The sequence below is a fragment of the Culex pipiens genome, chromosome 2 (genome assembly GCF_016801865.2).
Source record: "Culex pipiens pallens isolate TS chromosome 2, TS_CPP_V2, whole genome shotgun sequence".
Classification (NCBI taxonomy): domain Eukaryota; kingdom Metazoa; phylum Arthropoda; class Insecta; order Diptera; family Culicidae; genus Culex; species Culex pipiens.
Genome location: NC_068938.1, coordinates 150,570,282 through 150,585,277, shown reverse-complemented (window position 1 = coordinate 150,585,277; position 14,996 = coordinate 150,570,282). Strand labels below are relative to the sequence as shown.

Genomic DNA, 14,996 nt, shown 5'->3' with positions numbered 1-14,996 from the left:
CTAAGAACAATGAACCTTTGAACGACCGCAAAGGATTTAAAATGGATTTTTATTTCAATTTTTTAAAACTCACTTCACTGCCCTTCTTGGCAGAAAAGCTCCTACTTGACAGCTCGTTCCAAGGGGACCATAGTTAATCCATCGAAAAAAATGTTGTCTTGTCAATAACTGATTTTTGCATAAAAATGAAAAAAAAGTTATCAGAAATGGTTTCTTACCGTTGTTCGTAAAAATTGACAAAGGGCTTTACTACCCAATTTACAACATTTAATCAACAGCATACCCGAAAAAGCTGTCTGTTCGGTAAAATTGATAAAGAAAATAACTGTTTTCATGGAAAAAGACTTTAGCGAAAATGATGATTAAGGGATATGAAAATTCGGGAAAATTTAAATTTAAATAAACGGCAATTGGCGTAAGTGTCACTCCGGGGAAATGGCATTCGGGGAAATGGCCGATTAGGGGAAATGGCATTCGGGGATATAGCCGATTAAGGGAAATGATATTCGGGGATATGGCATTCGGAGATGTGGCCAATTAGGGGAAATGATTTTCGGGGAAATGGCATTCGGGGAACACATAAACTTCAAGAAATACTTGCAACTGAAAATTTAAAATATTTATTCTATTTTTTTAACATAAACATAATTTGTATGTTGCATTAAACAAGTTTTTTTTCAATAATTTTCAAAATCATTATTGAAAATAGTTGTCAAAGTCATATTTTCATGAAAATATAATATAATGTGTAACCGTAAAAATGTTAAACTCTACAAATGCCTTTTTTGTTGTCCAATAAACATTTATTTTTTTATTTGTTGCCTTTCGGGAGTTTTTGAATAACACTGACAAAAAGCGGTATGAAAAAACACCTAAAAAGCAAAAAAAATCTTTTTAATGTTCTTTTAACATCAAAGCTCCAAAATACTTCTCAGACCACTTTGGATTGGAATGATTATTTAAATACCTTTCTTACAATTTTGGACTTCCTTTTTGTCTCTGAGCAAATGTCTGTGAGAATGTGTGTAAACATGATTTTTTTCTACAAGTCATATACTTATATAGTCACAGAACTAGCTGAAACGATTTTGGCCAGGTTAACCTTATTCTGTTTGTTTTGGGGTCTCATAAGACTCTATTAAAAATATGAAATTTAGTGAAGTATTGCTAAAGTTATGCTATGAATAAGATTTTTGTAGGTACAAAAAGGGTGAAAATTGCTAAAGTTCCGCCTGATGACGTAGGCCGGAACTTTCACTCCAGTGCTTTTTGAGATGATTATTAAAATTTTGAATAGGTTTAAATTAATATTATGCATTTTAAACGTAGAAAACAACTATTTTTAAAACAATCTTGCACGGCACTCATCGATTTGGAAAAAGGATAATTTTAAAGATATTTTATAAATATTCTGTGAAATTAGAAGATTTAGAAAATGTACACTTTCACTAAATCTTTCTTTGTTGATTTTTGGACGACCACAACTTAACGTAATTTTTTTCTAAATCATTGGTTAAATTGTAAAAGAGCAGACAAATTAGAATTGAAACATTTTACATTGAACTCGAAAAATTTATAAATATTTTAGTTACATCTTATAAAATTTAATTTTTCACAAAATCTAAAAACAGGGTTTTTTCTTATATTTTTTATTTTTAAACTACACATATGTACCTATTTTTTTACAAAAACACCAAATCAATACGAAAACTCGTTATCAATTAAAGTTCCCAATTTTTTATGTTAAAGCCATAAATTTGTTCCTTTTCGCTTGAAACTGTTTGAAAACCATTGCAAGTGTATAATTAAAAAGACCTATCGTTAACCAAAAACCCGTTGCGATTTGTCCATTTGGAATGCTTATTTGACCTACTGAATTAACCAGTAGAATCACCTACGTTTTTTTCTGCTGTAATTGAAAGACAAAACGCATTAAAGCAATTTCATCCATTTAAATGTCACGATATGAATTATTCCAATTATTAGATTATGTGATAAAAAGCATGATAGACAAATTAATTACAGTTTGTTTTGTAACAGAGCCACAGACACCGAACACTAGGCTCCATTTTCTCGTTCAATGACGTTTGCTCCTTGGTCAATTTAATTTCGTGTGACATCCATTTTTTTTAAATTTCAGTCATGCTACGCAAACAACCTTCACTGTTGCACCTCACCATGGTCGACCTCCATTGCACCATTGGCGATCTTTGTGGGTTAAATATCATGTCAACCACTAGTAACGGACAACCTCGAGAACAACTCCAATTAGATTGACCCGCTAATGATAGAGAGTAATTAACAATTTCTTGCCCAAATAAGCTGTTGTCAACGCGGTGGCGAGTTGTCTGGTTGATTTCTGATAAAGGGAATCAATCACTCGATGAGATGGTCCCACAATCCTTTTCAACTCCCCTGTCATTCGGGAAGGTCATTTCCAAACGGCTTTGTGTCCACTTCCACATGCAGTCGACAACAACCCATTTTGTGGTGACTTGTGTCCTATTTATTTTTGGAACACCCAAACCAGGTTCTACGACAACCCAACCGAGAATGGTTTCTGAAGGCGGTAATTTATTCAAATTAGTAAATAATAAGTTGGTGCGACGAGACACACCATAAGAGTTCACGTCGACAGTCAAAATAGGTTTCGACCAGGAGCGGAGTACAGGAAGTGTCCAAAACACGACGTCAAGATTGTCATCGGCGACTTGAACGCTCAAGTTGGCCAGGAGGAGGAGTTTAGACCGGTTATTGGGAGGTTCAGCGCTCACCAGCAGACGAACGAGAACGGCCTACGACTCATCGATTTCGCTACCTCTCGAAACATGGCCATACGTAGTACCTTCTTCCAGCACACCTCCCTATACAAGTACACCTGGAGATCACCAAACGACACGGAGACGCAAATCGACCATGTTCTAATCGATGGTCGGCACTTCTCGGACATAATCGACGTCAGAACCTACCGTGGCGCGGACATCGACTCGGACCACTACCTGGTGGTGGCCAAGCTGCGCCAACGCCTGTCTGAGGTCAACAAGATCCGGTACCGTCGCCCGCAGCGGTATAATCTGGAGCGGCTCAAGGATCCTGAGGTCGCTACCCAGTACGCGCGGGAACTCGAAGCTGCGTTGCCTGACGAGGGTGAGCTTGCCGAAGCCCCTCTGGAGGCCTGCTGGAGCCATATGGAAGCAGCCATCAACGCAGCGGCATCGAGCGCCATCGGGTACGTGGACCGAGTTCGACGGAACGGCTGGTTTGACGAGGAATGTCAGGCGATTTGGGACGAGAAGAAAGCAGCGCGGGACAAGTGGCTGCTGCGCAACACCCGTGGGAACAAGGAGTCGTACAAACAGTTGCGAAGACAGCAAACCCATCTCTTTCGGGACAAGAAGCGCCGCCTGGAAGAGTTGGAGTTCCAGGATATGGAGCAGCTGTATCGCTCCAACGAAACGCGTAAGTTCTACAAGAAACTCAGTCAATCCCGGACTGGCTTCATGCCGCGAGCCGAAATGTGCCGGGATAAGGACGGAGGAATCTTGACGGACGAGTGTGAGGTGATCGAAAGGTGGAAGCAGCACTTCGACGAGCACCTGAACGGCCCAGAGGCGGAGTACCAGGGCGACGGGAGAAACGACGTCAGCGGTATGGTGGACGGCGAGGACGAGCCAGCACCCACGATGAGGGAAGTTAAGGATGCCATCAAGAAGCTGAAGAACAACAAAGCAGCGGGTAAGGATGGTATCGGTGCTGAACTCATCAAGATGGGCCCGGACAAGCTGGCGGCCTGTCTACACCGGCTGATTGTCAAGGTCTGGGACACAGAACAGCTACCGGAGGAGTGGAAAGAGGGAGTAATATGCCCGATCTACAAGAAGGGGGACAAGTTGGAATGTGAGAACTATCGAGCCATCACTATTCTCAACGCGGCCTACAAAGTGCTGTCTCAGATCATCTTCTGTCGTCTGTCGGAGCGAGCAAAGGATTTCGTTGGGCCGTACCAAGCCGGTTTTGTGGAGGGGAAATCGACGACGGACCAAATCTTTTTGCTACGCCAAATCCTCCAAAAATGTCGCGAGTACCAGATCCCGACGCACCACCTGTTCATCGATTTCAAAGCCGCGTACGACTCGGTCGATCGCGAAGAGCTATGGAAGATCATGTACGAGAACGGCTTTCCCGGGAAGCTGATCAGACTGGTGAAATCAACGATGGACGGGGCACGGTGCAGCGTGAAGATTTCGGGGGCGATGTCCGACCCGATCGAATCGCGCAAGGGACTGCGACAAGGCGACGGTATCTCCGGCCTCTGTTTCAACATTGGGCTTGAAGGTGTAATGAGGCGGGCGGGCTTCAACATGCGGGGCACGATTATCAACCGATCCAGCCAGTTCATCTGCTACGCCGACGACATGGACATTGTCGGCAGGACGTTCGAGGAGGTGGCCAGGCGGTACACCGAATTGAAGCGGGAAGCAGAGAAGGTTGGATTGAAGGTGAATGTGGCGAAGACGAAATATCTGCTGGCAGGAGGAACCGAGTCCCTTAGGGCTCGCATAGGACCGAACGTGACGATCGACGGCGACGAGTTCGAGGTCGTGGAGGAGTTTGTGTACCTCGGATCGTTGGTTACGTCGGACAACAACTGCAGCAGAGAAATTCGGAGGCGCATCATCACCGGTAGTCGTGCCTACTATGGACTCCACAAGACCCTACGGTCTGGTCATCTTTCCCGGCGTACAAAGTGCACCATGTACGAAACGCTGATAAGACCGGTCGTTCTCTACGGGCACGAGACGTGGACGATGCTCGAGGAGGACCTGCAAGCGCTTGAAGTTTTCGAACGGCGAGTGCTTAGGACGATCTTTGGCGGCGTGCGTGAGAACACGGTATGGAGGAGAAGGATGAACCACGAGCTGGCGCAACTCTACGGCAAGCCAAACATTCGGAAAGTCGCCAAAGCTGGCCGAATCAGGTGGGCCGGACACGTCGCGAGAATGCCGGACGCGCTGGATGCGCGCCAACCGAACCAGACTATCAATCCGGTGAAGTTGGTGTTTAATTCGGAGCCGTCTGGAACGCGGCGGAGGGGGGCGCAACGTGCAAGGTGGTTAGACCAAGTGGAGGAAGATCTTCGAAGTGTGGGAGTCCCGAGTCGGAATTGGAGAGTAGCAGCCCAAGACCGAGTTCAGTGGCAGCGCATCTGGAGACAGCTCATGACCCGGGGGTTGTCTGAGCAGTAAAAGTAAAGTAAGCAGGAGCGGAGTTCGTTTCTTCTGTGAATAAAAAGAATATCTTTATAGGTACGTTAGGTAAGAGCATTAGGAACTTTTCCTAACAAAATGCAAAAAGTCAAAACCCTACCTACTAACTTATTTATTAGTTAGTTTTTGTTTTATATACGTATCAACTGTTTTTTAACATTCTACTGCAGTAACTATAGTAGTTATTAATTGATTTACTAATAAAAAAATAAATAACAGTTACTATACCAACACAAATACTTCCAAGAAGACTACATGAGGAATCGTGCGATTTTTCCATTGATTGGATCCTAAAATGAAGCGTAGATTGCTTATATTATTGTTTACATCGATAAAGCTTATTTTTCTGAGTACAATGACCCTTTGTACGACCACAAAGAGTTTAAAATGGATTTTTAAATCAATTTTAAAAAAATAACCTCGCGGTCCTTTTTGACAGAAAAGATCCTACTTGACAGCTCTTTCCAAGGGGACCATAGTTGATCCATCGAAAAATGTTGTCTTGTCAACTTTTTTTTAGCATTAAAATAACAAAAAGTGATCAGAAATGGGTTTTCAGCGTGTTTTTAATCGTTGTACATAAAAATTTACTTAGGGCTTTAGGACCCTATTGTATTGTTAGAACGATCAGATGCCTCACATTTTATATTTGAATCTTAAATCCAACGATATCTGTGTATCAACACATTTCTGACAAAACAATGTAATTAGGCTGATGTCGAAGTGTAAACTGTCCTGCTCGTTCTTAATGTAAACATCTACTGACATGATCAGGATAGACTCTTTGTTTACACTTCGATTTCGGCCCATTTACATTTTTTGATTTGGCGAGAGTTGGGATGATTTAAAGAGAGACCCAAATTTTCAACTGAGGCTGAGTTGTATTTTAATTTATTGAAAAAAAAACTGAAAACCAACTAATACCACGCCAGTGTTAACCTTTACCCGTCCAGAGCAAAATTTAGATTTTTTAAGTTTTTATATTAATAGTCACAGAATTGACCAAAATAGCTGAAATTTTATTGGCTGATAGATAACATTCTACATAAAACAATGTAGGTTGACTCAGGTTGAAAAAATGCATTGCCTTTGAGATAGTGCATTTCGAAGTAAAAAAAAATTGGCGCTCTGGAATGACCATGGGCGTTAGAGGGTTATGGACGTATTAGACAACATACTCGCGCTTCTGGGGTTTGTTCAAATATTACGCCCCTTCCAAACAAACAGAAGTAAGCAAACTGCCAAACTGTCAAAGAACTTGTTTGCGAGATTATTTGTTTGTTTGTCGTATTCTAATACCTCCTTTAGTGTTGATAAACGTTAGCAAAGATTCTATTTATTTGTTTTAACTTTGTTAAAGGTCAGTCCCGGCTCGATTTTCCCAAGCCCTCTCAAAAAGACAATTTTTTTCGATGGATCAACTATGGTGCCCTTGGAACGAACTGTCAAGAAAAACCATTCAGTCAACAAGGGCCGTAAAGTTATTTTTTTAAATTGATTTAAAAACCCATTTTAAATCCTTTGCAGTCGTAAAATGGGTCATTTAATAAAAATATGCTTTATCGTTGTGAACAATAATATAAAAAAATTAGGCCTAATTTTATTACCCAATAGGGTCCTAAAGCCATATGTCCATTTTTATGTACAATGGTATAAAATGATGTATAAATAAATATATTTTGAAGTTTATGTCCCTCGACTGTGACCAAAGTCGGGGGGGCTCTTTGTTTACACTTCGGCTTTGGTCCATTTACCTTGTTTTGCTTGAAATAACCTTTATCGTTGTGAACAATAATATCACAAATTTAAGCTTAATTTTATGACCCAATTCACCCAATTTGAAGTACTTCGATTTTTTTTACAACAAACGAAGTTTACTTTATAGCTGTCGGCCACTATTGCTAGTAACAACCACTAGTGTCTTCCTTTTTAACTACAAGAACATTCGCAACAGCATTAACAAATTTTCAAATCACGTTAAAATCTAAAAAACACCAAAAATCTATCAATGTAATTTGGAATATTCAATCCAAGATGGCGGCCAACCTAGTGGTTGTGAAAAAAACTATAATATTCATTTGGTAATATAAAAGATAATCATTAACTAGGAATTGATTAATTTAACTAGGAATTGACATTCGAATTTGATGATAAGGAAATGAAAATAATAATTAAAAATAATAATTATGATTCGTATAATCGAATCTGGACTGTATAATCCACCAGTTTTTTTATGAATTAATTCAATTTTTACTTTTTAGTTTGGTGACAGTTCTGAATACAGTTCGGGACAACAGAAAAACAACCAAAACTCTAAGAACATCTTTCAAAAGAACGCAAACGCAAGCAGCAGCACACAGTGCGACATCCAATCAGGTATGCAACCAAAAAGTAGGAAATCAGCCGACATAAATCTGAATAATAATTAGGTACACTTGCACCACCCACCCTCGAAAACTTACGTCGTCCTGTCTCAACTAACAGCAAAGTAGCCCTAACGTATTTAGGCTAATCGGAGTCGAACTGATTCCGCCACTTCCTTTTTCAACTTCACTTCACTAATTTGTCAAGGGTTTTTTTCTTCCGTGCTTCAAAAATTCATTCGCCGGCACCACACATCATCGGGGTTTTCCACACTGACTGACACCCTAAATGTATGCAATCCGTTATGAAATGCACTTAACCTCACTTCGGCAGCACTATCTAGGCCACATTTTCAACCGTGTAACGATATTTTCCTTCAACCTTGAGCTTACTGCCTCGTTCCCCTTCGGGACCACACAATTATCCTTATTTTGTGTTGTATTGGTAGGAAATATTTTTTTTTATTTCTCGGATGGAAAACCTACCGTTGATCCGTACTACGCGAACGATTACTCAGGAATGACCGACAGACAGTGCAGTGTACTGCCATAAAAAGGACTTCCACCACACACGCACACGTGGTCACCTATAGCGTGTCCAGCTGCGCCGCACCGGGGCGTGTGAGGACAAGGACACGCAACCTCCCCAGGCCAACCACACTTTCGAAAAGGGGAATGAGGAGATTTTCACGAATTTTAACAACAGGTTGTTCAAGGCGCGGCGCAACCTGCGCGAGGATTCAGGATAGAAAAACACGTCCGGTTCGGCCAACGGTCAACACTCGTGTGATTCGTGCTGCTTTTTTACCGTTCGTCCTGTGTCCGGTCGGTGATACGAACACGTACAACTCGGCACCGCCATGCAAATGTCCTGTGGAAGGTGTTATAAGATCTAAGCGGAGCAAACTTACTGTTTTTCACGAACACGTGGAACTAGAATTTTAATGACGCAAAACTAAAACTAGTTTGAGTTACCTGATTAAAAACAAGCCATTTTTTTTTAGAACAAGGTTCCTGTGAAATTTTAATCCTTCTGATGCAGTTATCCAAAAATGAGCATTTTTCAGATTTTTATCCTGGTTTTACAGTACCCAAGTAACCATCCAGCACTAGGAAAAATCATAAAACAGCAATAAATCAGCAATCCTAATGCAAGATTGCCATGCAACAGCACGTGCAAGTGCTAATTAGCATTGTGGGAGTAGCATTCAAGATAGCTGAGATAGTGCTGTTTAAGTGCGGCGGCTGGCAACTCTGTGTGTAAGTTTTCATGAAACTGGCAACAGTGTAAGCTTTGTTTATATTCGGAACGGTAGAGCGAGGGAGACGGAATGAAAACATGTTATTATTTCATTCCAACCGTGGGAAACTGCGAGTTTTTCTTGAGATCATCAAATTATGATACAAATAGGTAAGTTTAACAACCAAAATTGTCTTTAAAATATGTAACAGGCAAGGTAACAGGCGTGTGTATTCATTTCAGAAGCGGCACAAATAAGGCCTGCAACATTTTCAGCGTAACAAGCTGTTCGGGGTTGCTGGACTCATCACACATCATTAGAATTTTCAGGAAAACGTTAACTGTGGAAAATATGTGCGCGGTTCCAAAATACGGAGTGTTGAGCCGAGTGTAGATCGGATATGTGTTGTTAAATTTAAAAATTGAATAAATAAACGTAGAATTCAAAACGAACAACACAAAATATGTTTTGTAAATCGAAACGAATTCACTGCATTAAAATAGATCATCAAAAAACACTACCCGTAATCACTTCTGGCACTTACTGTATCAGCAACTAGTTTACAAGTACCTGTAAAGTATCCTCGGATAGCCACCTTTCATTTATGCTTGAAAGCTCGGGCTCACGGACATCAGCGACAACAATTTCCACCATCGGGCATCAAATCTCCAACAGGTCAAGTTCGAGCAAAAAAAAATCATCCCTCACTCGGATCACCTGAGTCGGTAACGTAGTAATTGTAAACAAACCCAAAAATAGAACATGTCGAGAGAGGAAAGGGAGAGAGAGCAACATTTTTGCTCCTCCCATTTTTTTGACGTTTTGTGCAGGGTTGGATCGAAAACAGTAGGGGCCAGCACTTAAACAGCCGAGAAAAGTCCAAAAGCGGCCACTATTCAGCACTATAGTAGCTGTTGGTGCTGAAGTAAAAACCGTTTAGCTTTTACTTGCAGCTATGAAAGCGCATTAAGGGCTGAACAGTGACTGTTATTTAGTGCTGGATGGTTACTTGGGTACACTCAACCCCCGGTGGTTGGTCACTTTTTCGTTTGACACTTTTTTAGTTTGTTCCCCGTCGGCTGGTCAAAGTCAAACTAAAAAGTGACGAACTGTCACTTTTTACACGGCGCTCACGCACACTATCAAAACAAACGTTTGGTAGTGTGTGTGAACTCCGTGTAAAAAGGGTGTAAAACTAAAAAGTGATCCCGTTCGTTTCACAACAGTTGGTGTCAAACCATTGGAGTTTGAGTGTAAGAAAAGATTTTATAAAAAAAATGTAAAGAGAAATCATCCGAAGCTTTCTATTATAGAGACTTAAGTTATTTGGATTATCGGAATATTTAAAACTTATTTTTATTTTTGAAGTGAAATTTAAAATCAGTTGTTTTTTCTTGACCGGTTCATGATGTGCGTTTACCGCTGCCCATAAGTACAAACAACTCACCAAACCAAGCCTGCTCCTGCTCGTCGGCGGTTGGACTCACAATTGCTCGCAATCCAAAGGTCGACAGTTCGAATCCTGGGGTGAAGGAGGAGTGAAAGAGAGTTGAGTGCACTAGCCTTCCGACTCCTAGGTTCGAACAGAAAGTTGAAATAAAAACCCCAAAAAATCTATGGGGCGTTAAAGTGGATGGTTTGTTGCAGGACCGAATCAATAACCTGCCAAATATTATATGTTTTACAGATTTAGGTTTCGGTCCTGTCTCCACAAGAATCGCCGATCTTCACTATTTTAATTGAAATACTTTGAAAGCTAGAATGTGCTAATATGCCAAAAATAGTCGCACGATGGAATTGGGTCCTAAAATGAAGCTTAGATTGCTGATATTATTGTTTACAGCGATAAAGCTTATTTTTCTGAGTACAATGGCCCTTTGTACGACCAGAAAGAGTATAAAATGGATTTTTAAATCAATTTTGAAAAATTAACTTCGCGGTCCTTCTTGACAGAAAAGCTCCTACTTGACAGCTCGTTCCAAGGGGACCATAGTTGATCCATCGAAAAAAATGTTGTCCTGTCGAAAAAAATTTTTGCATTAAAATGAAAAAAAAAAGTGATCAGAAATGGTTTTTAATCGTGTTTTTTACCGTTGTACATAAAAATTGACATAGGGCTTTAGTACTGTGCCATCGCTCATCTGTTCCTCTGTGGCAAGAATCATTGCTCATTGGATATGAACCTTTTTTTTTGTTTGTTTCTACGAACCACCCTGTTGTGTTTGACATTTCACGACTCTTCTGTCTCGGAAAACGTTTGTTCTGTTTGTGGTGCTTCGACGAGTAAATCGCGCTTAAAATTCCTCCGGTGTCCCGCAACCAGCACATCCAGCAATGAGTTTCACGTTCGGTCTTCCTGCCACCAGCACCGCGGCAGCTGCCCCCACACTGGGCGCTCCAGCCGCCGCCCCTGCGGCATCGTCCGCCAGCACCGGTTTCAGCTTCGGCAGCACGGCAACTTCCGCTCCGACGCTGTCCTTCGGGGGTGGTCTTGGCGCCACCGCAGCGGCTACTCCGGCCGCCACTAATGCTCCTACAGCTGCACAGGTGGCCCCTGCAACGGCGGCGATTCCTGCGGCCACGACCAGCCAACTTACGCTGGGTAGTTTTGCGGCCCCAAAACCGGCAGATTCCGCGGCCCAACCGGCCGTCAATTTGACCACGACAACTCAAACGACCCAGTCGACGGCGGTTTCCGGTGCGCAGCAGCTCAACTTTTGCCAGCTGGAAGAGTTCATCAACAAGTGGACACTGGAGCTGGAGGAGCAGGAGAAGCTGTTTACGAACCAGGCCACTCAGGTCAACGCTTGGGACAAACTCCTTCTTGGAAATGGCGAAAAAATCATCGCTCTCAACGATGCTGTCGACAAGGTCAAAGCCGAACAGGTCGCCATGGAACAGGAGCTGGAATTCATTACCGCGCAGCACACGGAACTCGAAGAGTGCATAATCCCGCTCGAAGAAGAACTCTCGAAAATCGTCCAGGTGGACATCGAGCGCGGCCAGACGTACTCGATGGCGGAAACGCTGGACTCGCAGCTGAAGCAAATGTCCGAGGACCTGAAGGAAGTGATCGAGCACCTCAACGAGTCCAACAAGTACTCCGATCCGAGTGACCCCTTGGTGCAGATTGGAAAGATTTTGAACGCCCACATGAACTCGCTGCAGTGGATCGAATCGTCGACGTCCGGAATCGCGAACCGGCTCGAGGATATCGGCAAGATGCACGACACGCTGCGGAAGGACAATGAACGGTCGTTCCGGCTTACTTACTATGACAACTAGTTCTAGGGGCGGAAGTAGTTCTTGCATTCGTCAATGTTTCTATCCAATAAACTAATGTTAATCAGTGACGGAACTGTTATTTAATTTGGGAAGAATCCGAACCTCTTTATACATCTAAGCTCCCATTCACCTGCGGGATTCAAACTGACGACCTTTGGATTGTGAGTCCTAGTGCCGATCGGTGACCCTACCGAGGCAGGTTATTACCCTCGGAGACGAGTCCTACACTTGTTCTGGGCTAACGACCTAACCCAGGGGTGACCAAAGTAAGGCCTGCGGGCCAAACGTGACCCGCGGACTTACGCATCTTTAAGGTGAAGCTGGTGAAGCCGTTGATTATTTTCAAAGAAAATTGATCATCGATCTAAAATGCTCTGTATTGAATTCAATTTAACGAATTTCTGCACCAAAATGAATCAGCATGTGCCGGTTGTTGCCTTCTTGAAGCCACTGAAGGAACTTTTTTGATCTAAATCAAATGTGTTTCAAAATTTATATAATGTTGTGCTACAATCACTGACGTCCTAGTTGGCAACCATTGATTAATGACGATTTCCATAACTTTGCAAGGATTATCGTTACCAAAAGGAATCAGCATGTGCAGGGCACTATTCTCTGTGCTATTATAAAGAACTTGTAGAAGAAATTTTGTCAAAAATTTGAAAGGGACCAAGAAAGGGACGCAAAATTTATATCTCTGAACAAAAAATCTTGGCAATGATGGATGTCTTCACGTTAAGTGATTTTATAATTCCTGGAAATTAAGGTTAAGTTTATGCCTATTCGAACACGTTTCGTAACAGGTTTAAATGTGGTTAAAAAAAGAGTAAATTATGTCAAAATTTTCATCAAATATTTATATGGAAATTTTATTAAAATTGGAGGAATAATTTTCGAAAAATCCTTAAGGATTGCACAAAATTTAAAAAAAATAATTACACACTTTTACAAAGTTTGTGTCACCCCTTCTAAAATATATTTAAAAAATAAATAAATAAAATCAATTTTAATACAACTTTAAAATTTTCATTATCCCTCTACAACCCAACCCTAGAGACCCTAAATAGGGAGACTGGTCTAAGCTTGAACACGTGGAGAGGCATCGATTGCATTATTATTACAAAATCATCATGCTATGTTATGTAGTAAAGTTGAACTCATTACAGGAACATCAAAAATTATAATTTTATTACTTTAAAGAATGTTTCTGAGCCAAAACTTTAGTGTATGCTCTGCCACGTGTTCACCGTCTGATATGGGGCGTCGTGGTTTTCACCTAGCCGTCATAGCATACTAAGGAAATGCGATGCTTTTGAAGGATGAATCGTTGATTTTGGAGACACCGGACGTCGATCCAATGCGCACCTTGGGGACAGAACGGACAACCCTAATTCCTTCTGGAATGTGTTCATTGGACCATCCCCTACACACCTGTCTTTATTCCGAGTGAATCCATGTTGTCCCCAGACCTGTAGGAACGATTGAACGAAAAGCACAAAAATCCCATAGTAATATCCATGTAAACTTTAAACCGCTGGGGACAGGCCAATTCTCAACCAAATGGGCTGATATTTGGCATGAGAGTCCCTATGGGTATGCTCTACAAGGGGAACCACGTGGGTGAGAAACAGCTGAAATATTTAATTGCAAACCTTCTTTTAACTAGAAAATGATCATTTCGAGTAATCCTGATATTATTTAGTTGAATTCAGGATCTTTGCATAGCAAATTTGTATTTTTTTTTTGCAAATATTTCAACCACGTGGTAGCTGCCTGACGTATGGCGTCGCGGTGTTCATCAAGCTTTCATAGCATGCTAAGGAAAATTTGATGCTTTTTGAGGGAAAACCGTTGATTCCGGAGACATCGGATTGTTTGCCGATGCGCCAGGTCTAGGAACAACGAATCCATATGCTCTCTTCGGGAAAAGTGTTCTCCAGACCATTCCCCATAGGCCTGACCATACCAGAAGTTGGCGCGTGATTTTCCCAGACCTTTAGGAGCGTTTGAACAAAAAGTTCCAATTTCCCATAGTAATTCCCATGTAAACTTTAACCCTGATGCGCGCAGCCAGTTTACAACCAAATGAGCTGATATTTGGCATGAAAGTCCCTATGGGCATGCCCTACAAGGGGAACCATACTAAAACTTGATCCGAGAACATTTTGAAAAACGTACCCACCCTAATAGATACCTATCGACTCAGAATCAAATTTTTCGCAAATGTCTGTGTGTGTGGTGGGATGTTGATCAAAAAATTGTCACTCGATTATCTCGAAATTGGCTGAACCGATTTTGTTCGTTTTAGCGTCATTCAATCCGTCTTGGGGTCCCATAAGTCGCTATTAAAAATTATGCAGTTTAGTTCAAATCAAAAATCAAAAAAACCATCCACATTAACGACCCCGGGTCTTTTGTGGTCTCTATTGCAAGTTTCTGTTCGAACCTAGGAGTCCGAAGGCTTGAATGGGGAGAGCACCCAAACCTCTTTTTACTCCAAGGAACCTTCCACCCCAGTGTTTGAACTGACGACCTTTGGATTGCGAGTCCAACCGCCGCCAGCGATTCCACCGGAGTAGGCTTGGATTGGTGTGTTGTTTGTACTTATGGCATGGAGACAACTCCTACACCTGGAATGACTTAACGGCCTAACAACCAAGGCCGGGACCGACATTTTACTTCCTCATCCGATGGAAGGTTGCAGCAGATGGGAATCGAACTCAGAATCATCCGCTTACAAAGCGGACAGCGTAACCATTCGGCCACGCACTGCCACACTGCAGTTTAGTTAAGTACTTCAAAAGTTATGCTAAAAAAACGATTTTAGCAAAAGTCCGGAA

At 41.8% G+C, this 14,996-nt stretch overlaps 3 protein-coding genes across 8 annotated transcripts in view; 2 read left to right on the top strand and 1 right to left on the bottom strand.

Moving 5' to 3' along the window:
* LOC120427542 (kinesin-like protein KIF12) overlaps nt 1-8,289 on the bottom strand; it is a 57,020-nt gene extending 48,731 nt beyond the window's left edge. The window contains exon 1 of one of the 2 annotated variants that reach the window (XM_039592411.2): nt 7,730-8,289. The gene's annotated coding sequence lies outside the window, so the exon portion shown is untranslated. The remainder of the gene's footprint in view (nt 1-7,729) is intronic. The other variant, XM_039592414.2, reaches the window with a different exon arrangement.
* The window catches only part of LOC120427543 (zinc finger protein 628-like), an 84,412-nt gene that overhangs the window by 49,874 nt on the left and 19,542 nt on the right, over nt 1-14,996 (top strand). For 2 of the 5 annotated variants that reach the window (XM_039592416.2, XM_039592415.2), the window contains exon 3: nt 7,529-7,643. The exons of 2 other annotated variants lie outside the window; for them this stretch is intronic. In XM_039592416.2, coding sequence (XP_039448350.1) covers nt 7,529-7,643 — 115 coding nt within the window. Of the gene's footprint in view, nt 1-7,528; nt 7,644-8,148; nt 8,284-14,996 lie in introns of those variants that run through there. One more of the 5 variants, XM_039592418.2, reaches the window with a different exon arrangement.
* On the top strand, nt 11,099-12,224 carry LOC120427544 (nuclear pore glycoprotein p62). Its single transcript, XM_039592419.2, has one exon. The coding sequence runs from the start codon at nt 11,206-11,208 to the stop codon at nt 12,154-12,156; it is 951 nt and encodes a 316-aa protein (XP_039448353.1). The 5' UTR covers nt 11,099-11,205; the 3' UTR covers nt 12,157-12,224.

What these genes read in the sequence shown, in the direction of transcription:
- LOC120427544 (XM_039592419.2), top strand. Translation starts at nt 11,206, where the DNA reads ATGAGTTTCACGTTCGGTCTTCCTGCCACCAGCACCGCGGCAGCTGCC.